Source organism: Drechmeria coniospora, chromosome 03 (assembly GCF_001625195.1).
Source record: "Drechmeria coniospora strain ARSEF 6962 chromosome 03, whole genome shotgun sequence".
In the NCBI taxonomy this organism is placed as follows: domain Eukaryota; kingdom Fungi; phylum Ascomycota; class Sordariomycetes; order Hypocreales; family Ophiocordycipitaceae; genus Drechmeria; species Drechmeria coniospora.
In genome coordinates, this window is record NC_054391.1 from 7,669,147 (window position 1) to 7,693,832 (window position 24,686).

The 24,686-nt window shown below is 40.7% G+C and overlaps 6 protein-coding genes across 6 annotated transcripts; 3 read left to right on the forward strand and 3 right to left on the reverse strand.

The window, feature by feature from the left end:
- Positions 1-1,642: 1,642 nt before the first annotated feature.
- On the reverse strand, positions 1,643-5,781 carry DCS_07868 (uncharacterized protein; the record flags this gene model as incomplete). Its single annotated transcript, XM_040805151.1, has 2 exons — positions 1,643-5,451; positions 5,511-5,781. The coding sequence occupies 2 exons, from the start codon at positions 5,779-5,781 to the stop codon at positions 1,643-1,645; spliced, it is 4,080 nt and encodes a 1,359-aa protein (XP_040655255.1).
- A 1,052-nt stretch (positions 5,782-6,833) lies between these two features.
- DCS_07869 (para-hydroxybenzoate-polyprenyltransferase Coq2) lies at positions 6,834-8,051 on the forward strand (the record flags this gene model as incomplete). The annotated part of the gene is made up of 1 exon (XM_040805152.1): positions 6,834-8,051. One exon carries the CDS (start codon positions 6,834-6,836, stop codon positions 8,049-8,051), a length of 1,218 nt encoding a protein of 405 aa, XP_040655256.1.
- Positions 8,052-8,285: 234 nt separating this feature from the next.
- Positions 8,286-8,782, reverse strand: DCS_07870 (ribosomal protein S28; the record flags this gene model as incomplete). Its single annotated transcript, XM_040805153.1, has 2 exons — positions 8,286-8,464; positions 8,524-8,782. The coding sequence occupies 2 exons, from the start codon at positions 8,780-8,782 to the stop codon at positions 8,286-8,288; spliced, it is 438 nt and encodes a 145-aa protein (XP_040655257.1).
- Positions 8,783-9,257: 475 nt separating this feature from the next.
- On the forward strand, positions 9,258-10,323 carry DCS_07871 (uncharacterized protein; the record flags this gene model as incomplete). The annotated part of the gene is made up of 3 exons (XM_040805154.1): positions 9,258-9,262; positions 9,318-9,331; positions 9,419-10,323. The coding sequence occupies 3 exons, from the start codon at positions 9,258-9,260 to the stop codon at positions 10,321-10,323; spliced, it is 924 nt and encodes a 307-aa protein (XP_040655258.1).
- Positions 10,324-20,389: 10,066 nt separating this feature from the next.
- On the reverse strand, positions 20,390-21,602 carry DCS_07872 (uncharacterized protein; the record flags this gene model as incomplete). Its single annotated transcript, XM_040805155.1, has 4 exons — positions 20,390-20,772; positions 20,853-21,410; positions 21,475-21,509; positions 21,586-21,602. 4 exons carry the CDS (start codon positions 21,600-21,602, stop codon positions 20,390-20,392), a joined length of 993 nt encoding a protein of 330 aa, XP_040655259.1.
- Positions 21,603-23,312: 1,710 nt separating this feature from the next.
- Positions 23,313-24,629, forward strand: DCS_07873 (tryptophanyl-tRNA synthetase; the record flags this gene model as incomplete). The annotated part of the gene is made up of 5 exons (XM_040805156.1): positions 23,313-23,612; positions 23,669-23,749; positions 23,806-23,921; positions 23,980-24,098; positions 24,175-24,629. The coding sequence occupies 5 exons, from the start codon at positions 23,313-23,315 to the stop codon at positions 24,627-24,629; spliced, it is 1,071 nt and encodes a 356-aa protein (XP_040655260.1).
- Positions 24,630-24,686: the final 57 nt, after the last annotated feature.

Below are 24,686 nucleotides of genomic sequence, written 5' to 3' on the forward strand. Positions count from 1 at the left end.
TTCGAGGACTACGGAAATTATCAACGTAACCATACGTGCTTAATAGGTGGTTGTGTGCTCGTACCACTCGTAGCATAGCACTATGTCGTCTGCCTCCGTCTATTCGACAACTGGATACTTGTATCTCTCCTGGCAATACCCTTGGTGCTGCCTCGTTCTTCAGTCAGACTGCGTTAACAACACCTACTAGGTGGTCCGCTCCGACCTCAGCTTCCAACATGCGACTTGGTAGGGAACAGGTACTGACTGTAGTGCCCGAAATTTGTATTTCTAATCCATTAAGCACGAAGGTACCAATCTACAGAACCGCGCAGAAGGCATCGACAAGCACAGAATCGTCTACATATCCCCAAGTACGCCAAAGTTTGGTGTCATGAATACGGAGTACTAAGTACATACTGTAACTTACGAAGTACGGAGTACATGGTTCTACGGAGTAAAATACTTATAATTCATGTAAATACGGTACTTAAGCACAGTAGGTGTAGTTGTTCAGTACGTACAACTTGCCCCGCATGTTCCCCTCCCCAATAACTCCGTATTCGTGCATCAGAGTATCAGCGGAACTGTGAAGCGGCAAGCCATAAATGAATTTCAAGGTACGGAGTAGTGGCTAGTTGGATTGCCGATTAACACAATGTATTTATTTATCTCCCTGACAGCTCTTATTGTACGAAGATCAAGTCATACTTATACTTGTTTGTACATGTAGCTACAAGTACTTGTATATTATTGTGTATTAGTGGGGTGGCAAACCTGTCGATTCACCTTGTACTCCCTACTCCGTAGTGGTAGCCAATCAAAGTTGAATCGTCACTTTTGTCTGGTGTACTTCATACTCCGTACTTCCTGTACTGCAAGTACTTACACACAAGTACACATGGACACCATATAAGTATACATCAAGTCCTCCCAGCGATGTCCCAGTCCTGCATTGCCGTATTAGGGAAATCCATTCATCCAGCTCCTAACTGTAACCCTCGGTCGTTGTGCAGAAGTTCGTTTTACGAAGTGCCGGGGGCAGATTGGGTGGGTGAGCAGATAAGAATGCTTGTCAACAAGAATACCAACGTGGGGGCACCGAGTGGGCGAGGATCCGAATCAGAGACATTTCAACTGTTGGTCATCCTAATATTCCATTGCTTCGCCTCATCCCCTTCTCCCATGCTTGCATCTCATGCGGTTTTTGAATGGCATGTGAATTTCCAAAGTATACAAGATTGTGTTTTTGTGTATGGACGCAAGACGGAACACCACAAGAGTCCAAGGGTAGTCACTGATTTTGCATGGGGGATTTGCTAATAAATCAAACCCTTTCGCAAGTGATCGCACCTGTCGATATGCCGTACAAGTATGTTCGGTTTATGGTCCAGCAAAATAGCCCAACCTGCAAGGACTGAGAGGCCGTGGTAACTTGAGTCATGCCCCCCCCCATGCGTTTGTAATTCACACTTGGTCATGTACGCTGGTTGTCTAACCCACACTACAGCAAAGCAAGTACACCTGCACGCATAATCCACAGCCTTTGTTTAGTCCCTTAATCAAGATGTATGCGCACATCATAGCGCTGCCTGTATACATCACATGCAACGCAATACCATTACCACTCTCCGGTGTTGGTTGCTAACCGAAAACTTGACCGTCAGTCTCGCAATCTGGCTCTCGCCCCGGCTCGTGCTCGCCCCCTGGGTCGACCTCTAGAGCCGCCTCGGCCTCTGACATCCCCACGGGTCTTGGAGCGTCCCACGGGGCCTGGACTGCGCCTTCCCGACGGAATATCGTCGTCCCCCGAGCTACTTGCAGAACGCGGTAACCCATTCTCAAGGCTGTTGTCGGTGTCTAAATCTGCGAGCCGAATGGCATTGGTACGGTTGCCCGATTGACTATCATCCTCCCGAGTCGACGTAGCTTTCCGAGATAGGATCTGGTTCTCCGAGGACGACGAGTCATTTGGCCCGTTACGAGAGGATCCGGGACGAACCCTGCTGGTCAGAGGTACCTCACCATGCGATGATGGGATCTCAGCCATGGTCCTCTCGATTCTGACTGGCACAGGTAAGGCCGTATATGCCACAGGAGGGGTGCTTCGGGAGGCCCGCTTGCCAATTTTGAAGTTCTTGCCCTTGAGCGCCATTCGTTCTGCCATGGACATGTATTGATGGTTCAATGGCATGCTCCGCCTCCGTACTGATGGCTTGTGTGTCGCAGTATCAGATCGCCTTGGGCGGCCCCTTCGTCTTGGGCCAGTTGTTACCTCCCGATCACTGGTATGAGATTCCCGTTCTGGCGGTGCCTCGACATCAGAGTCGGCCTCTGCTTCAAACTCTGCTGTCGCCGCGACGATGGTAGTGACACCGAAACGTCTGCTTCGTCGCAGCGGTACTTCCGTTGCTAGATTTTCCAATTGCACGGCTATTTCAACCGCAATTTCATCATGTTCTTTGTCATTTCCACTAGCGTGTTGTGCCGCACCGGGAGCAGTTATTTCTGAGGCTGTCCGAGTCGCAAAGGCATCCGATCTTGGTGGTCGACCTCTACTTCTCCCGTTATTGGGGAAGTTCCTTGAGGGGGTGGACTGAGTCTCTTGAGCTTCTCCATCAATGGGCGAACTCATTGCCAATGACTGCCTTTTCGGTGGCCTTCCTCGCCTTTTATGAACCTTGCCCATCGAAGCAAGCAGATCATTGCTTTGGGGTATATGATCCGTGACAGCACCAATCGCGGCTCGTGTTAAGTCGTTATGGATAGGTTTCACGCCTGCCTCATGCTGCCTTGCTGACCGAGAGCTAGCATTATCGTCCTCCATGTCATTCAGGTCTGCGTCCTCTGATTCTATGTAAGACGTCGTTGGCTTCGCATGTCGCAAGGCGGGTTCGTTGGCATCAACCATTTTTTGCCGCTTTTGCGATGCACCATCTGGATTTTCCCCGTGTAATTCCGATGACCGATGCGGTTGCAATTCAAAACCGGCACCATGGTCATGCACAGGTGTCATCGAGACAGCTGCGCTATCGAAGAGAGCAGGATCCATACTCTCGAGTAAATCTGCTTGTTGGGCCAAGCGAGGCTTCTTGTGGTAGCTCTTTCCAACGACAAAGTCCGGGTCGTCGTTCTCTCGTCTAGCCTTCCTTTTGGCGGCTCGGATGGATTTCTGAACTACTTCAGGCACGTCCAGCTCAGGAAGTTTCATCGATTCAGCAGATGGGAGCTGATACGGATCAAACAGAATCTTGTCCGGCGTGTCATCTTGCTCGTAATAGCCCATACCAATTCTCTGGCGTACGAGCACAGTAGGGTCGGGATATGACGAAGTGTTGGGATCGACCGCGTCTGATGACCTAGCCAAGGCTTCAGCTTGAACGGGTAGTATTGTGCCCTCATCGTCATGGGCTAATTCTGCGCAAGTGGCAAAATCGCTTAACGATGATGCATGCCGGTCAACAATCTCGCTTTGATCGCCATACCCATTACCAGCTGAATGTTCAGTAGACATGATGTTGGTAACGCGGGCAGCGCCAGGACCACCCTCGTCATGGATTACCTGCTCGGCCTCCACTTGTCGCGTCAAATCTTGAGCTTTGGCACTGTCGGCTTGCTCCCTCAAACGCTGCATCCTGCGGCTATCCTTGCTCCTGCTTTCTTCTCCTACGGCTTTGAGCCAGGAGAGATTGTGAATGCGAAAGTCGACCAACGCCTCCACACTTCGGTCATCCGCAATGGGTCGCGTGTCATGACCAAGCAGAGTATTCTTGGGGGTGTACGCATTTGGATTGCCTGACCGCCTGCAGCTGCCACAGCTGCAAATGCCAAGACACTTTGGGCACTGCCAATATTCATCCTCGAGAACTCTCTGGGGCATCATGTCGAAGGCCCTGTATAACACCCCGTAGCAGTAGCCTTCGGCGCATCCGGGATTCGTACACTCATGGACCCGGTAGCTGTAATCCTTGTGACAGCATACATGACATCTGCGAATATCGCCTTTCTTCTTCTTCCTTTTTGGCTTCTTTTTGACTTTGTCGCCGCCCACTCCCTGATCTGAGTCGCTTGGTGTCGGCTCACGTTCTGGTTTGGTGATATCCTTCCAAGGGCGCCGTCTCAATGCTTCCTGGCAGATTTGAGCCACCGATTTCTTTCCGGACTTTTGGCGAGCCACTTCGAAGGGAGGAGGAGACGATCCAACATCGATATAGCCATCGTTCATGATGACCACTGCACGCCAGGATTCGTATTTGTCGACCAAATCTGTCCAAGTCCATTGCTCGCACCACTGAAGCCCCGAAAGGCACGCGCAGGATCTGCCCATGGCGTAACACTCCATGCAGACATCGTATGCGTCCTCCTCTCCGGTAACTAGTGTTCGGACGCATTGTTTGCAGGTCAGGAATCGGTTGAATATGTTCGACCGACAATAGGAGCACGTAATGCAAGAATCAAAAGGCAGAAGCTCGACGTCCCTTTCCTTGAACAAGAATACCTCATCAACCAGAATCTCGGAATAGAGCCCCAGAAGTTTCCTGAATTCGCCAGTGAGCTGCTTGGCACGGGGCGAGTTTCGGACGAGGTCGTGGCCGATGCCTATGAAGCTAGTCTGCGTCACTTCCAAGTTCTCTTCCATTTTCCGCAGTTCTGCATGGTATTTCTGGAGGGTGAAATAGACGATAGCTTTGTTCTTGTACTGTTCATCGCGGCAAACGAGCCTTGCTTTGGGCAGTGCCTCATGCAGGGCAAGGTCGAGTGATTCGGTGGTTGTACGGTTCCAAGCCACCTTCATGGTTCGAGTTCCCCTGTTCCAGACTTGGTGGGCGGCAAGTGGGGGGATGAGAATGAAATCGCCAGGGCGTTGCTCGACAATATAGACGTCAAAGGGAGCTTTCTTCCAGGCGTTAATCTGCGCAAAGTGCTTCTCGATTTCAATGTCATGGCCAAGCATTGAAAGGAAGTATTCGCGAACAACCTCCCGGTCTTTGCTCTCTGTCATGAACCAGATGGAGCTTCCACGCTTTTCGCCTGCCCCATCGCCCGACGCCTCTATCATTATGTTTTGACCAATCGAGGCGCACATCTCACGATGCGCAGGTGTGTATGTGCCTTCGTGACCGATATAGCACATAAGGTTCTCCGCGCGCATCTCCTCCGGCAGACTTGACATCAGGTCACCTGCCGGAGCAGCGGTGGTCTCGCCACGAAACGCGTCGTCATCTTGGCAACCGCTCCCACCAGTGGTGGTGACATTCTCATTCAGATAGAAAAGGCTGGGATGAATTACTCTCTGCAAGGCATCGCGCCATTCTGGCGGGCAATCGATGTCTTTGAGATACAGCCTCTGTCTGCGCTCGTCTCGGTAGGTATGAGGCGTCCACTGGTTTGTAAGTTGCTTCATTGACCGCAGATAATGCCCAGTTGTCATTGGAATATCAGTCGCCGCCGGGATGTCGCGAACGTTCTCCTCTATTGCAGATTTCAACGGTGAGAAGCAGAAGAAGGAGGGGGGAGGGGGGGTGACAAACGCTTCTTGTCATAGGTGTTTTCCATCCACTTGGCACTGAACAGCCAGGTGGGAAGGACCACATCCCATCCATCGATGACGAGGGGTTTTCCACCAACAATTACGTGTGTATGGACCAGCCTTTCAAACTCATGCTGTCCAAGACTTCGGATCTGTGCGCGAGAGACACGCTGAACCCATTTAAAGTTGGGCGTTTGGTCAACCAAGCCGTGCAAGTCGAGATCAGGCGGTATGGGGTCGAACTTTGCTTGTGGATGAAGCGAAGTCGGCATATTTGAGGGATCTCGACATATAACACCCAGGCCAGCGTCTTCGGGGAGATGTGATGCTGCCAGACAGTTGTTCAAGCAGCATTTGGTCAGTGAACAAGCTTACAGGAGTAGTATCCGATAGATGAGTAGGTTCGGACGCGATGACGACACCAAAAGTCTTGGTCTCGTATTGAAATCGACACCGATATGCCCTCCACACAACCTAGGCAGTGGCGACAGGCGCTGGTCTGAGGCGATTTGCTAAAGTTGAAGCTATAGTGAAGGTTGTCATGCCTGCTGCTAAGCAATCTAGACCAATGCTGGCCCTTCACGACTGACATCACGTGATGGTCGGTGCCTGGGGATGTGGCTGGGCACCACCGTAATCTTCCTCGAGTGGCGCGCTCTTTGGTTTTGCTGCTAGGTTGTTAACCCTGTACTTGTACTCCGTACTGTACAGTACTTACAGGAACTCCGTACCTAGTACACATGTGAAGGTGGATTCTCAGCACCTTACTCTGTACTTTACATGTAATACAGGCTACAAGTAACTGTATCTTGAAGTACTTCAGTACTTCCAAGGAAGTACTCCGTAAATACAGTACTTATTACTCCGTACTTGTACACACAAAGGCTACAATACTACTCCGTACTCCGTAGTACAGTATTACACTTTTAGGTGGGGCGTGGCACGATTACTGTAAATATACGGAGTATTAATTACTTGTACAGTACGGAGTACGGAGTACGGAGTAAGTAGTTGTACTTAACTTGTACTCCGTACTTACAGTACATGTGCATCCGTTAAATGTCTTGGCGCTTGTTGCAGGCATTTTCAACCCTTTACCCTTCCGTCATCGCAGGAGAGCAGGTTTTGACTAATTGACGAACTGTTGTTAGATGACCAATGTTGTGACATGAAATTTTCGTCGAAACTAGGCAGGGCGATAAGAGCGCATGATTACACTTTTGCGCGAGGAAGGGAACAGGTGAGTATTTCTGTTCCTGAAGCGAGGCTTCCTCACATCCGTCCTCGTCCAGTAGTTGATGGTCTACCTAGCCATTGCTTGACAATGTTGCGATCCATGAGACATACGATGACGTCCAGTGCTTCACGCACTACTTCTCTGGGACCTTCAGGGTCCGTTTTCACAAGGCGATCGCTATCACCGTCCACTGGCTCGTCATTGCTCAGATCCAACTTTCAGGCAAAGCACATCCCCAAACCCACGAAATCGTTCCCCCATGGCAAGATACAATTACTACCTGTAATTGAAGGAGACCACAGCTTTAAAAGCCATATCAGGAGTCACTCCACTCGACCATCATACGCAGTACCGACTTCGGGCATCCTATCAAAGCTCCCCCGCGCATGGGTACCCTACGCCGAGCTCATCCGCATTGACAAACCAACCGGAACATACTACCTCTTTTTCCCGTGTCTCTTCTCAACGCTAATGGCTGCTCCGATGCTGTCACCTCTCGCCCCTCTGGGATCAGTATTGGGGTATTCACTCTTGTTTTTCACAGGGTCTCTCATCATGCGTGGTGCTGGGTGTACGATCAATGATCTCTGGGACAGAAACCTCGACACAAATGTCAGTCGGACTCGCTTTCGACCGATAGCTCGCGGAGCAATCAAGCCGTTCAATGGGCTTGTATTCACCGGCTGCCAACTCCTGGCTGGTCTCGCCGTGCTGGTCCAGTTTCCCTTGCCCTGCATTCTGTATGGTACCCTCAGTCTCCCACTGGTTGCAACATACCCCTTGGCCAAGCGGATAACCCATTATCCTCAATTTGTGCTCGGCCTGACCTTTTCGTGGGGAGCAATCATGGGATTTCCCGCCCTTGGCATTGACTTACTGTCAAACTCGGATGCAATGACGGCCGCGGCCTGCCTCTATGCCTCAAATGTAGCTTGGACAGTCCTTTACGACATGATATACGCACACATGGATGTCGGAGATGATGCCAAAGCCGGCATTAAAAGTATTGCCCTCAAGCATCATGAAGACAGCAAAATTGTTCTCACTGGACTCGCTATAGCTCAGATAGCGCTTCTCGCTGCTGCTGGGGTCGCTTCCGGCGCTGGCCCAGCGTTCTTTGTGGGTAGCTGCGGCGGTGCGATGGTCAGTCTCGGTATCATGATTAAGAAGGTTAACCTCGGGAGCGAAACGGACTGCTGGTGGTGGTTTGTGAAGGGATGCTGGATCACTGGGGGGACCATCAGTTTTGGGCTGGCTGCTGACTATCTGATCCGGGAGGCAGAGCAGACCGCGATAGTAAAGTAACTTGGACTCCAATTCCTATACCAAAAAGAACATCTTTCCCTTGGCAAATGGAACATACCTCCATTCCGTAATGCTCTGAAAGGATCGACGGGTTGGCACGCAATAACATTTGCATAAGTCGGGAACTACCTTCCGAGTCTTTGACTTTTCAAACCCGAACGATAATGCAGATAACATCAATAATGCGACTCTCATTTCGAAGCGTGATCTCGCATTTCTCCAACGACGTTTCCATTACGACCGAGGCTTCTCTTTCTTCTCCTTCCACAGAGCAAGCAGGCCGACGCCGGAGACCTTGACGACCTTGAACCGAACACCGGGGATATCACCCTTTGCCTTGCCTTTGCGACCAAAGCCAGCAAGCAAAACCTCGTCGTTCTCATCCACAAAGTTGAGGCAGCCGTCGTTGGGGACTGAAAGCTAGTGTCAGTCACAATTGGCCCCGGAGCCAGCTCAAAACGAAGCAACATACCGAAAGCTGTGACCTTTTTGCCGTTCTTGATCAATTGAACTCGGACACACTTTCGAATAGCGGAGTTCGGCTGCTTGGCCTCGACACCGACCTTCTCGAGGACGATTCCTTTGGCGTGAGACGAGCCACCAAACGGCGAGGACTTAAAAGCAGTACCCAGGGCGCGCTTCTTATAGTGAAGGTCGGCCCATTTTTGGTCCTTCCGGTTCGTTCGCAGCTTTCGCGCCGCGTTAAGACCACGGGGTTTGCCTCCAGCCATGACTGCTGTTAATGAAAAAGTCAGTACAAGCCACCAGAGATTGGCCACAATACGGTGGTACAGCCAAGATTTTATGTTGGAGTCGAACGTACCGATTAGATGTGTATCGCGTTAATGGTCCGTGATTGCGTCGGCGGAGCGGTGATCTGCGAAGACTCGACTTCACAAAATTTGGGTAGGGTTTTCCCGCCCTAAGTGGTAATGGTCGCAAAAGAGGTATACAACTACATCACATGATCATAGTGGCCTCGGATAATTGGATATCCCGTGTATGAGAAAAGTGGATACTCTCAACGGATCCCGCTTGTGTATGTACTCCGTACTGTAATTAAGACGCAGCACGGAGTAAGTATGGAGTAAGTGCTCCATACACTGAGTACGTAAGTACTTGCAGTGGGTGTAAGTATGTACGTTAAATGTAATTAAGTACTCTGTACGGAGTACGGAATATTATTAGTTTATTTCTACTGATACAATGAAGTGAGTATTCCTTCAAGTACTTATGGAGTACGTACTATAATACTTACTTACTTAGAGTACTCCGTACTCGTAAGTACTACATACTTATGTAATACTGCAGTTTATGATATTGTCCTTTCTGTATTTGAGAACCCCGAGATTCAAACAGGTCTCCAGAGAAGCCATCGACAGCGTCCCTCCAGCCTGGGCAGCCGCTGATTATGGCATCCTATGGCCAGAACCTAGATTGCTCTATTGTTACTGTGGGGGATGCAAATGAAGATCTCAGTTCTCAGCCGCAAACGATGAGCAAAAGGCGTGACCCGCCACCAGTACTCTTTTTACATCCTTCCCCAGGAGCATCCCACGTCTCTTTGCCCAGCATACTTGCACGAGGAGTATCCGTCCCGGGCCCATCCAGCACACGACGGGAGCAGGCTAATCTCGAACGCAGTGCATCTGTGCGGTCTGGCCTCGCTGTGCCATGTGATACGCAGCGATCTGGACGTCCTCCACATGATGCATCAAGCACCCGCCATCCCGATAGAGCTGATGCACTTTGGACTGAGATGCAGGCGACTCTGGAAGAGGTGGAACTTTCCGCCTCGGGGGGCACGCATGTCTTTGGGCCTGAACACGATATCAAACTTGCAGACCTCCGAACCGCTCAGATAGCGTTGGCACAGGCCTGGGCAAGGAGTGAAGCGGATGATGCAATTGAAACATCTGTTGAGGGGGGTAATGTCCTCACTGCTGGTGGTAAATTACGAAACCTTCATGGTTTAGTGGCAGATGCTCAGGGCACTCATAGCAGAAGTAGAGCCGACACAGCCCGGAGCACGGTCGGGACGATCAATTTGCGACCAGAGAGCAGCGACGGAGGAGCTGACCTCCTCGGGATGAAACTAGGTGAGGAACCAGCAGTGGACATATTACTCGCGAGGAAACGGCGTGAGGCCAACGACCAGTACTTTCAACGAGTCAGCAACGGAGTCATTGACGTGGTTGCAAAGCTAGAAGAAGTCGCCATAGCCATGCGAGCAGTTGAGATGGAGAGCAAGTATGTATGGAATGAGAACTGAAACTATCCTAACAAATCAATCCACGGCGTCTTTGTAGGACAAGTTCAGATTATAATATTAAGTCAAAGTTTAGTAGTTAACGCATTAAAATTTATAATACCTATTATAGTACATAAAGCAAGGCCTATTGTTTCGAGTTGACTATAGCTACTAAAATAGAGAACTCGAGTATTTTGTAAGGCTAGGCGCACGAGTAAAGCCCGGGTAGACAGGGGCGCACGGGTAAAGCCTGGGTAGACAGGAAGGTAGGGCAGCCTAAGGTACGCCCCGGCTACAAAAGGAACGTAAGCCCGAAAACTTAAGAAGGGCTAAGCTTTAGTCTTAAATACTACTTAATTTCTAAAAAAAGGCTTACTTACTTACCTAACTATTATCTACCGATCTATGCATTATAATTCTAAAGCTTCTATTACAGTTACCTAAGTAAAATAGCGCCTACTATATATAGTATAAGAGAGATACTATACTTCCTACTAAAGGGTAAGATAAATATAATACTAAAAGTATCCCTTATACTAAGTATACTAAGTTCCCTTAAAATAATACTAAGGAGTACCTAAAGGGAACCCTTTATTCCGGAAACGCTAGCCGTAGTATAAGAACGACTAGCTTAGCTATAAGAGTTAGAGAGGCTAAAGGAAAAGGAAAAAAAGATTTACACTTACCTAAGGATAGGTACTAACTATTAACTAAAAAAGGTAAAGAAATAGGCCTAAAGAGAGTTAGATATTTCCTTAGAGAGTAGCTAAAAAGTTAAGGTAAAAAATATACTAAAACTTAAGTAACCTATAACTTTATAAAAAAGGTAAGAATAGCTTTATAACCTAAACTATACCTTTAATAAAGTAAGGCGGAAGTTTAAGAAGGACTATCGGAAAATCCTACTAGCCCTTAACTATATATAGGCCTAGGGCTAGGTATACTAGGAAAGGTACCTAAATAAGCTACCGAAAGATTAACGAACTATAGCCAAAAATAATTAGGATTATTTTTAAAAATAAATACTTACCTTACTAAAAGACTTAGTTAACTATTAAGCCTACTTAATAGTATAGTAATAAAAAGTAATATAACGAAAAGGCTAATTCCTAATAAAGTTTAGTATTTACCTAAACTTAATCGAAAACTACTTTAGTAAAGTACTAAAGCCTAATTGGGCCTTCTCCTACTTCGGTAAGTTACTACTAAAGTTATAGAGCTAAATTAATCTATATAAGAATATTAAAAGGCTTATACGGGAAGAGATAGTCTAACTAACTTAATAACTTTAGGACTTTACTAAAAACTAACTAAAAAGGAAAACTAATATAAGAAAAGGGGAGAACCTAAATTATTAAAGGAAAGTTACTAAGGAAATAAAAGTATACTAACCCTAGTATAATAGTAGGAAATCCTTTTAAAAATCTATAACCTTAGGCTTAGAAAGGGCCTATAGTAGTAAAGGCCTACTACTACTAAGGTAGAGTAGGAATAACTATTATTTTAACTACTAAAAGGAAGGCTACTAAGTAAAAGAATACCTAAAACCCTAAAAATAGGGAAATTTCTAATAACTAAGGTAGCTACCCTTACCTTAGTTAGTAATACAAAATATAGGGCGTAACCTTAGTTTATAGCTAATATAACGATTTTAGAATAAACTACCTAGGAGGTTAAGGTAGGATTAAATAGCTATACTAATATAGACCTTATTAATATATAAATAGTAAGGTAGTACAAACTTTACTAAGTCTTAATAAATAAAAGTAGCCTTTAGGCTATAAGGGGTCTTTAAGTTATTAGTTATAGGATATAGGAAGTACCTATATATATAATAAATAGTAGAAGGGGAGAGAGGGAGTTTACTTACTACTATATTAAAGTTAATATAGGACTAACTTTAGACCGAATATAAGTTATACTAGGGATATTAGTATTAGCTAACCTAAGGATCTACCTAAACCCTATAGGAGTATATTAGTAGTTTTAGTAGGACTAGTTAAAGGTATAGCTACTAGTACCTAAGAAGTTTTAAGTTAAATATAGGAATAAGGTAAAGATCTTTATAGTAATAGGAATAAAAGGTAGTCCTATTAAGCTACTAAAGAGTTATTAGGAATAGCCCTAAGGGATCCCGTAAGAACTAAAAGAGTTTAAGGATATTCTAAATATAAATAGTATAAAGATCTTATTAGTATATAAATAAATAGATTATATAATTAACCTCTTACTAAATATATTACTACTATATAGACTAATTTACTTACTCTTTTAAATAAAGCTAAAGGAGCTTAAAGAATACCTAAATAAGAACCTATAAATTAATAAGATCTACCCTTTAAAGTTACCTATAGGATTACCTATTCTATTTATACTAAAAAAGAATAATATACTTTAATTATATATAAATTACTAGGGACTTAATAAGGTCTTAATAAAGAATTAATATACCTTCCTACTAATATTTAAGATTATAAACTAATATTAAGGAGCTATAGTATTCTTTAAGATTAACGTTAAGAATACTTACTATTAAATCCAAATTAAGAAGGGTAATAAATAAAAAATAGTATTTAAAATATACTATAGGTATTTTAAATATTTAGTAATATTGTTTAGGCTAATTAATATATTAGCTACCTTTTAATACTATATCTACTAAGTACTCTAAGGGTATATAGATATAATCTATATTATATACCTAAATAATATTTTAATTTTCTTAAAAAACCGCTAGAAATATACTAAATATCTTAAGGAGATCTTAAGGTAGTTATAGTTAGCTAAGTTATATATTAATCCGAATAAGTATAAATTTTACTAAGAATCGGTTAAGTTCCTAGGATTTATCCTATTTAAAGATAAAATAGTAATAGACCTAACTAAGGTATAAGCTATAACCTAATAGGAAGAGCCTACCTTATTCTATAATATCTAAGTATTTCTTAGGTTTTATAACTTTTATAGAAAATTTATTAAGAACTATTTAGAAATTATAGTACCCCTATATATACTCCTTAAAGGAAGTAAGAATAGGAAAAAGCTAGGAAAAGTCTACTTAAATAAAAAGGAACTAATAGCTTTTTAAGAGCTAAAAAATATATTTAGAAAGGCTTTACTATTATACTATTTTAACTTAATAAGACCTATTAGAATTAAGATAAATATATTAAGTTTTATAATAGTAAGTATCTTATCCTAACTAAACGACTAAGGATATTAGTACCTAATAGTATTTTAGTTAAGGAAATTCTTAAATATAGAATAAAACTATAGGACGCTAGACTATAAAATATTTACTATTATTAAGTTATTTAAATACTAGTAATAATATATAAAGGGGGTAATAGTTTTAGTAAAGGTATTATTAAATTACTATAACCTATAGACCTTTATAAATAGGCTAAGGTTAATTAGGCGCTAAGTATACTAATATATAGACTTAGCGGCCTTCGATTTTATTATTAAATATAAAATAGGAAAATCTAACTTAGTAAATAGGCCCTTAAGAAGAACTACCTATAAGGGTAAAACCCTAAGTAATACCTACCTACTAGTATTACTATAAAAGCAGCTTATAGGTATAGTAGGGGAAGGAAATATATATATATAGGAGTATAGTAAGATACCTTTATAGGATAATAAGTCTTAAGCTTTAAGTAGGAATAAGAGTAATAAGATATCCTTATAAGCTAAAGAAGGCTAACCTTATTAAGGTAAAGGTAAACCTAAAAAGGTACTAAACCCCTTTTAAATAGCATAATAGGCTAGGGAATAAGTTAATTATAAATAGCCTATTACTTAATAGTCCGCTAAGGAGAACCTAAAGGAGGGAATAATATATAATACTACCCTTAAGTTACTAAAGGACTACCTTTATAAGATTTAAAGCAAAAACCTAAAGATAAAAAGGCTATAAGGTATAAAGATCTATAGCTAAAATAATATACTTAATAAGGACTAGTTAGTAGACTTAAGAGGGATATTATATTTCTAAGGATATATCTATATTCTAAATAAGGCTATAGTATACTAAGAGCTTTTACAGCTATACTATAATAATCCTCTTATAGGCTACTTTAGAATTAAAAGAATAATATAGTTATTATAAAAAGTAATTTACTAAAAGGGCTTATTAGTAAATATAAAACGCTATATATAAATATATTTAGTCTACTAGGGGGTATCCTTAAGGAAGTACTACCTTTATAGAGAGTTATAGTTACTATTAATTCCTAATAGACCTTAGGCTAAAGTAATAATAGACTTTATTATAGGGCTACCTACTACTTAATTTAAGGGGAAGAAGGTAAATATAATTTTAGTAATAATAAATAAAATAATTAAGTATTTTATATTCCTTCTATACTAAACTATAGTTAGTATAGCTAAGTTAGTATAGCTATTTTATTATAAAATAAAGCTTTATTTTAAAGCGCCTAAGGGAGTAGTAAGTAATAAAGGGCTAGTATTTATAAGCTAATTTTAGTTAGAATTATACTATTACTCCTAAATAACTAAAAGGCTATTAATAGTATTTTACCTATAAACTAATAGGTAGACTAAAAGAATAAACTAAATATTAAAGTACTATTTATAATACTTTATTAGTTAGGACTAATCTAACTAAGCTAACCTACTATAAGTAGCTTAATTTACCTATAATAATATAGGTAATATAACTATAGGTTACTCCCTAAACTAAGTACTATTAGGTTACTACCTATAGTTCTATACTAAAAAGGAGAATAGTAAGCTTATAGTAGTAGTCCTAAAAGCAAAGGTAAGAGTAATAAAACTAATAAAAATTAAGAAATAACTAAAGGAGTATTAAAGAAAAGCTATAAAGTTATAGGTAAAGTACTATAACTATAGGTATAATTCTTTATCCCTTAATATAGGTAACTTAATACTACTATTTATATAGAATATTAACCTTAAAGGGGAGAAATAAAAACTAATACTAAAGTATATTAGGCCCTTTTAGATTTTAGAAAAGATTAACCGATAGGTATACTACTTAGCGCTCCCTAATAAATATATATACCTATATAATATATTTTATATTAGCTTACTAAAACCTTAGAAGGAGCGGAACTAAGAAGGGAATAATATAAATAATATACTACTTTTAGACCTATTAAATAAGGAGGGTAAATAAAAAGTTAAAGAAATATATAACTATTAGTAATTAGGGGGAGCCTAACTATATCTTATAAAATAAAAGGGCTAACCAGTAGAATATAATTAGTAAGTATATAAAGAGAATATAGAAAATATACTAAAAGTAATAGTAACTTACCTTTAACGAAAAGGCCTAAGGAAGGAATTATATAAAAAACTAAATAAAAGGGTATAGTAATAAATATAGGGTATAAATATAATTACCCTACTAATAACCTATTAATTTTATACTAATTCCTAACCGAACTAATTAACTTAGTAATAAGTTACTACTTATATAAAGGGGGAGTAAGAAAACTATAGAATAGTTTAAGAATAAAAAGAGTATTAAGGTAAAAGAAAGAAAAAATATACTAATAAGAACCCCTAAACTACTTATAGACATAAAGCTATTACTATTTATACTAAGTTAAAAATAAAGATAATAAAATAAAGGGAAAAGGAAATTAAAATATAAGGAAATATATAAACCTATTATTAATAATAGGGTTACTTTTATAGGATAAAAATAAAGTAACTATTAGTATTACTAAAAATAGAATAGGATAATAAAATTACTTAGGTAACCTTATTATTAAAATCCTTATTTAGCAATATAGTAGTTACCTTATGCTTATATATTATAAGAGCTATTTACTAAAATAAATACCTAGCGTTTCTAGCTAAAAGACTAAAATACTATATTACCTTTTAAGTAGTTAGGTCGGTAGCGGCCTAGAAAAGGAGAATATTAACTAACTCCTAAGGGATAATTCCTATAATATAATAGAAATATATATTAATCCAAAAGGTAGGAGGGGTAATTACTTAATAAGTATCTTATAATATAAGTCTATTATAAAGTAATAAGTAGCCTAATTAGCCTAATAAGTATATTAGTAAAAGATAGTATAGAGACTTCCTTTTAACTTAATATATACTTTATTTATATACTTAGTATTAGTAAGATAGTACTCCCTTTAATACTACTCCTTAGATAAATTAAAGGACTTACTTAAGTATTAGGTAAAAATAATAAGTTAGCGCTATCCCTTAAGTAAAAAAAGAAATAAGTACTTACTATTATTATTATTATTACTACTATTAGCGCCCTAAAGTAATATATTACCTACCTTTAGGAATACTTTTACCCTTTAGGAGTAAAGGTAATAAATATAGTTATAAACTATAACTAGGTTATTACAATCTATAGCTATAAGCGCTACTACTTATACTTAAAAGAGTTAGTAAATATAAGCTAATTTTAGGGAGTCGAAAGCTATATACTTAGGAGTAGGTAGTATACTACTTATTGTACTACTAGTAGTAGGAGGACCGAACTATAGGATAAGTATAGTTAGTTAAAAAAACCTAGGGCTCCTTTAGCTTAAACTACTTATAGGTAGTAATTATAGTATAAAAATATACTATATACTAAAGGTAAGAATTCTATACTATAATACTATAGAAGGGTTATACCTAAACGTAGGATTAATATTAATAGGGAGTTACTAGCTCCTTAGCTCCTCCTATAGGAGGGCTATCCTTAGAGATTAATCCTATACCTTTAACCTTACCTATATTGTTTAGTAGAGCCTAACCTTTACCGGTATTATCCCTAGGACTAGCTCTCTTAACTATACTAACCCTATCTATAGTAGAACTCCTACTACCTATAGGTAGGTTATATTTTAGGTAAGAGGCTACTAACCTAGCTTTACCTATTAACTCCTTAAATAAGGGGAAAGGGAAAAGGGAAAGAGAAAGGAAAAGTAAAAAGAAAGGGGGGAACTAAATAAACTTAAGGAAAAAGTAAAAAGGGGGTAAAGGGAAACGTAAGGCTACTATAGGCTACTTACCTTTATTAACCTATTAAGGAGTTAGTATACTATTAATACTACCTATATTACTATTATTATTATATAAGGAAGCCCTAGCCTTAGCCCTATTAGCAAAAGGGAATATAAGGGGGGACTTACCTAGGGGGATTTTATTCTAAAGTTATAAAAGAGCCCTCCGCTATATAGACTAACGCTAGGCCTCCCTATACTAGTAACTAGGGCTATTGGTCCTAGGAGAGGCTAAAGTCCCGCTTAGTATAGAACGCTTGTAAGAAGGAGTTATACAGAGTATTAAGAGGATATTATTATTACTATTATTATTATTACTATTACTATTATTGTTAAATACTACTAAAGAGCTATTAAATTATTATAGTAGTAGTCTTAAAGAAGAAAAAGAAAAGAAAAAGGAAGTTAATAGGAATACAATAAGATATATATATTAAAGCAATAGCCTTAGGCTAAAATCCCTAGGGTATTAAAACCTAAGGCTATATTAGGTACGGTATAGTAACGGGTGTAAATACAATAAGCACTACGGTAACTAATTAACGGCCTAAGGTAGCGCTAATCGGTAAGCGTACTGTAATAATAATTAAGTGCAAGAGATACAATAGCAATAAGATTAATAAGCTAAAGGCAAAAGATAACTAAACTAATAGTAGGAATATTACAATAAGTATAGAGTAAGTCTACCTAAATTAGATTAAATAACGCTAGCCGGGGAGTCTCCGAAACGGTACCGAAACGGTCCCTATAGGAGGGGGAATAATTATAAGGCTAGGCGTACGGGTAAAGCCTAAGTAAATAAGAACGTACGGGTAAAGCCCAGGTAAACAGGAAGGTAGGGTAGCCTAAGGTACGCTCCGGCTACAAAAGGAACGTAAGCCCGAAAACTTAAGAAGGGCTAAGCTTTAGTCTTAAATACTACTCGATTTCTAAAAGAAGGCTTACTTACTTACCTAACTATTGTCTACCGATCTATGCGTTATATATTTATTGGACTTTATAATAAAGACTACTATAAAGAGGGGAAGAGAACAAATTACATAATACATATAGGGAGGTATACCTATATAGATAATAAGCCAGTTAATTATTAGACCAAATAGCCAAACTATTAAAAGATCCACTAGTATCCGTACTTAGTATAATACTGCACTTAATATTCGCTTATAAGGCCTATACGCCTATAGCGCGCCTTATAAATTAGATGTCTGTTTAAAAGTAAGAGTACTTAAAGTAAGAATAGTACTTATTATAGAGTCGCTAGGCGATTGCTCTAGGACTCTTAATAATATTTATTAAAAGTGTTATAATATTAGGCTTTACCTAATAGAACTATGTCCTAGGATAGAGTTACGTACAATAGCACGTAACTCGCACCCTATAACTAAGCAGGCATTAGAGTATAAGTACTCTAATGCCTTATAGAGTTAGATATTATAGTATCGGGCTTAGTCCGATATAGGGGAACGGAGGGAACTAAGGGGACCCACTAGGGAGAACACATACAACTAGAAGCCCTAGTTACTAAGTAGTTTTCCCTCCTTTAAGTCTTTTAATAAATATTATTAAGAGCCCTAGAGCAGTTACCTAGTAACCCTATAGCATTAGAGTTCTATAGATTTCTTAATAACTATTTCCGACCCCTAAATACTAGTAGTACTAGTAACTCTATAATAAAAATATTACAATACTAACTAGCAGAAAGGCAGTATATGTAAAGACTATAGAAGTTTCGAATTAAGGAGGAAGAAAAGAGAAAGAAAACAGTAAGTACAGAGAGGAAGGGGCTATATATATAGACAGTCCGCGCATTACATAATAAATAGTATAGGGTAGGCTAGAAAAAGAGTACAATATACAATATTATTACAAAAAAGACTTAAATAAGGGAAAACTACTTAACAGTTAGGGCTTCTAGTGTTACGGAGTCGCTAGGCGACTGCTCTAGGACTCTCAATAATGTTTATTAAAAGACTTAAAGGATAGGAAAACTACTTAGCAACTAGGGCTTCTAGTTGTATGCGTTCCTCCTAGTAGGTCCCTTGGTTCCCTCCGTTCTCCTATATCGGGCTAAGCCCGATACCATAACATCTAGTTTATATACATTCCTCCAGTAGGTCCGTTAGCCCCCCTATCTTGTGTCCTATATCGGGCTAAGCCCAATACCAAAACAGTAATATTTTATTTACTAGGTAGTATATTATTATTTTATTAATTTATTATTCAATAGTCTATAGCTTATTGCTTACTGGAATAAAGGGAGATTTCTTAAATTTTATAGAGTTACTAGTATTACTAGTATCTAGTAGTGTTATAGAGTTACTAGTACTTCCAGTATCTAGTGGTCGGAAATAGTTATTAAGAAATCTACGGAATACTAACTCAAGGTACTAGGCATTAGAGTACTTATACTCCAATGCCTGCTTAGTCATAGGATACGAGTCACGTGCGGTAGTACGTAACTCTATCCTAGGACATAGCTCTATTAGGCAAAGTCTAATATCATAACAAGTAGTTAGAAATAGTTATTAAGAAATCTATAGAGCTCTAACTCTATAAGGTATTAGAGAACTTATACTCTAATACCTACTTAGTTATAGGGTATGAGTTATATGCCCTAGTACGTAACTTTATCCTAGGATATAGCTCCGTTAGGCAAAGCCTAATATTATAATACACTATATAAAAAAACTGTATTAAATTTATTGACCCTTATATATTCTTTAATATTAAAAAACCAATTTTTATTATGACATTATATATATACAAACTATTTTATTTATTATGGACTGACCCCACTAGAGTATAAGCAGTAGCTATACTACTAGCCGTTGCGCTATGCGGTGCCCCCTTATTGCATCTAGCAAAGGGTACGTATTGATAAAGCTAATACTTTGTCAATTAGCCACGCTTATAAGGGGCCGTTGCTACTCTTCTAATCATTGTACTTGGGCAAAGTATTGGGCAAAGCCCAAGACCATAACAGTATTATTTGCATTTCAGTAATAAGTGAAGCTCGTAGTAGTAGTATTACTGAACTAGCTAGGAAATATGCTTGTACAACCCTGAGTAAGCTATTGCTCCTGCGTTCGAGTATTGTGGATATCGAGAACAATAATGTCTGTTGCACCAAGAAATACTAGTTCATCCATAACAGTAGCAATTTCCTTCTTTGGGACCATTGCGCTAACCGCCACCCACCCCTCTTTCGTAAGAGAAGTAACTGTAGGGGCGCTTTTGCCGGGTGTGATTGAAGTTGCCTTGGGAAGTTTAGTCCGCTCAATATTGTACTGGCAGAGGACATACTGCTGCGCTGCAATAACACCCTTGATTCGCGATGCGATCATACTGATTAGTTTTTGTTCTGACGTAGTAAGGGACTGAACCAGAACCGCCGTAGAGTCGATCACGGTACCGATAGCCTTAAGGCCTGCCGCTCGCATGGTCTCGCCAGACTCTGCAAAACATCAGTCAATAGCCACACGGCAACATATATTTCAACACATAAGCGCTGTATCATCAACCGGGACGACCTACCCACGAGATCAACAATGCCATCTGCTACGCCCAAAGCACAGGCTGCTTCAACGCTGCCACTCAGCTCAATAATCTTAGTTGTCATATTTTCTCGTAGGACATTGCTGGATGTTTTCTCAGATTCGATCTTGCAGAAGAATTCGGTGGCCAGGTTTGGAAAGCTGGTGCCAATGGTCTTTCCGACGAGATCGTCACTGGTTTGAGCTGCATTATACTTGTCGTCTTCTTTGCCAACTTTTTCGGGGACTTGGACTTGGAGCCGACAGTCGCCGAAACCTAGCTCCATAAGCTTCTTGCATCCTGAGGCCTTAATGTCCGAGCTTTTGGGGGTACTGCCAGAGTAATGAACGGCGGCATTGTATTCCTTAACTTGATCCCAACCGGTGATGCCAAGATCAACACGGCCCTGGCCAACAAATATAGGTATATCAGCGGCCGGTAGGAATACGAGGGCAATATTATGGTTCTTGACCAATGCGATGTCGAGGCGATGCTGGCGACGGAACTGGATATCGGCTCCTTCCAGTAGATTCAGTGCAGCTTGATTCAGCCGGCCCTCTGAGGAATGAAGAACATAATTAGCGAGTGGTGACACCAGTATTGGCATTGGATAATAGCTCACTCTTGGGCACTGCGAAGAGAAGACGGTTCCCGAGGCTGTGTAGTTGCGTGAAGGTTGTATTAGAATTGCATAGCTACAGACATAGGAAGCAATGCAGCGGGCGCAACGAACCTGTTACGGAGATCCATATTGCTATTGAAGCCTTCCGGGTTGCAGCAGTGGTGGAAAACTAACTCAATGGTCCTGGACTGTTGGGCAGTGATCTTGGAGTGTTGTTTCCTGTGCTCAATTAATCACTACTATTAATGCTTGATATGGAGTATATATATGCGGGGTAAATTTTAGGGCTTGCAATATTACTACACTTGTGCCTTATTTGTAGATCCAAAAATATCTTCCTACATCCTATAATTATTCCATCTTATCAATTGCTCAAGGGGCTGGCTATAGAGCTACTAGTAACTGGTATTATATAGAGTACATTATATTATATATGATAAAGTACTGCACTTTACAATAAAACAATAAATGAATAAATAGCCCGGGTTATAGATATACTCAATTAGAATATCTATTAAAATAGTATTTACTACATTTTAAAAGTTCTAAAATTATTACATGCTATTGTATACAAAAGTGTATAGTTTATAAACATATAAATATATAATTTGGTATTATGCAGCGCCTGATTATAATAAAGACAAGTAAGAAAACAATAGTAACTAAGACTAAGAAAACAATAGTTAAGAAGACAAGGGAGACTACAAACTATAGGAGGGCTTCTTTATATTAAGGAGACTTCAACCTAGAAGTAGTATTTCTTCTTATAACTCCTTTAATAAGATATTATTACTATTTATAGAATAATTGCTTAAGAACTCCATAATAATAAAATTCCATATAACCTCAACTACTTATAGATATAAATTTAGGATGTAACTTAAAACCTTAATCTTAATTATATTTAAAATAATATATTCAAGTTGTTACGAGGCTAACTAGCAGGAAGGCAGTATGCGCAAAGACTGTAGAATTTTCGAACTAAGGAGGAAGAAAAGAGACAGAAAACAGTAAGGGCGGAGAGGAAGGGCCTATATACCCAGACGGTCCGCGCGTTACGTAATAGAGAGTATAGGGTAGGCTAGGAAGAGAGTACAATATACGATATCGTTATACAAGTTACTTACTATAGAATATCATGTTATAGTATCGGGCTTAGCCTGACATAGGACATAAGATGGAGGGAGCCAACGGACCCATAGGGAGTGTACATAAACTAGAAACCCTAACCAATAAGGAGTTTTCCCTTCTTGAAGTCTTTTAATAGATATTATTGAGATTCCTAGAGCAGTTGCCTAGCGACTCCATAACACATTGTATAACTTTATATAGAAACCTTAAACTATATATTAATAACTATATATATATATAAGTTAGTGCTTCTTTGTACTTAAAATTTTAGTAGCTAATTGAATTTGTAGTAATTTTCTTCCAGGGAGTTTTGAATAAAAGGAGTTATTATAGCTCAAGTCCATATCCAATACTTATACTTATATAGAGAAATGAGAGGCATTGCTGCGCATAATTTCCTCTTAGAGTTATCTTCTTATAATAAAAACTTGGGTTTAGTTTCTTACTATACTCTAAGACCTTTAATAAATTCTTATCAATCTCCTCGTACAGCTACTTCCCACATAAATCATCAATAACCAGTATAGTTTAACGGGGATACCTTAAACTCAAATATAACTATACTGTTTTCGTGCGGCGGGCTGGCTGTCGGTGGAGATGTGATCAGAAGGTCAGCTGTACTAAGTTCCTGTGCACGAAATGTTGACATCAGGCTTGATACACCCCCCTCAGTTCATTCGACCATCTCGACTCCTGCCTGAGACCTGATGCATCGCACTATTGCTACCGCAAGCAGAGTCCTTTCTCAATCCCGAGTCATTTTCTCGGGCATCCAACCCACAGGCGTCCCTCATCTGGGAAATTATGTTGGTGCACTCCGGCAATGGGTTCAGCTTCAACAACAGGAAGAACCTGATACGAAGCTGATATACTCTATTGTCGACCTCCATGCCATCACTACACCTCAACCCCCCGAGAAACTCAAACGATGCAAGAGAGAATCGCTTGCCGCACTATTGGCCCTCGGCATCGACCCGGACCGCTGCATGCTCTTTTATCAATCCTCAGTTAGTTGTCATGACTAACCAAACAAACCACCCTCATCACGTTGACCGTCTATCAGGTTTCTGCTCATTCGGAGCTCATGTGGATTCTCGCCTGTACCGCCTCTGTTGGCTACCTTTCTAGGATGACTCAATGGAAGGTGAGAGAGGAAGGAGTTGGTCAGGACGCATAACTGAAGCTCATTCAACACAACAGCAAAAGCTTAACGTCGCCCCAACGACCCGGGTTGAAGAGCGGCTTGTCGGGTCCAAGCTGAAGCTAGGTCTTCTATCTTACCCTATACTCCAAGCCGCCGACATCCTGGTCCACAGGTATTGAAAGCCGAAATGTCACCAATTGGCCTTCGCCTAGGCGACTGACACTTCCCAGAGCCACGCACGTTCCCGTCGGGCATGACCAGCATCAACATCTTGAATTTGCCCGCGAATGCGCCACCAACTTTAATCACGCATACGCGCCACATCTCGTTCGCCCGGAAACCCTCACTCGTGAGTTATAGATACCTCATCAATGCCCAATGAACTGTGCCCGATACCACTAGTCCGGCTGCTCACAAGATCGCAGCTCCGGTGCAACGTATTATGTCTCTCACGGATCCGAGGTCGAAGATGTCCAAGTCGCATAACAGTGAACGGTCGCGAATACTCATTACTGATACGCCAGAGCAGATTCGGATTAAAGTCGCATCAGCCCTAACAGACTCTGCTCCAAGTATTTCCTACGATGTCAGCACCAGGCCTGGTGTATCTAACCTGCTTCAAATCCTGTCTGTCTTCGACACACAGAAACGGAGTCCGCAGCAGCTCGCTGAAAAGTATAGGGAAACTCACCCTCGCGAGTTCAAGGCCATGGTCGCCAAGTCCATCGTCCAGGGTCTCGATGGTATCCGAACCCGGTATCACAAGCTGCTCAACTGCGATAGCGCATACCTCGATGACATCGAGGCAAGTGGAGCACAAAGGGCACGACAAAATGCGGAGGAAACGATGCAACTCGTCAGATCAGCCGTTGGTCTGTAATGCCGAAGGATCACTTCCTGGTCATGTGCGATCACATTAGCTCGGATGATTTTGTAG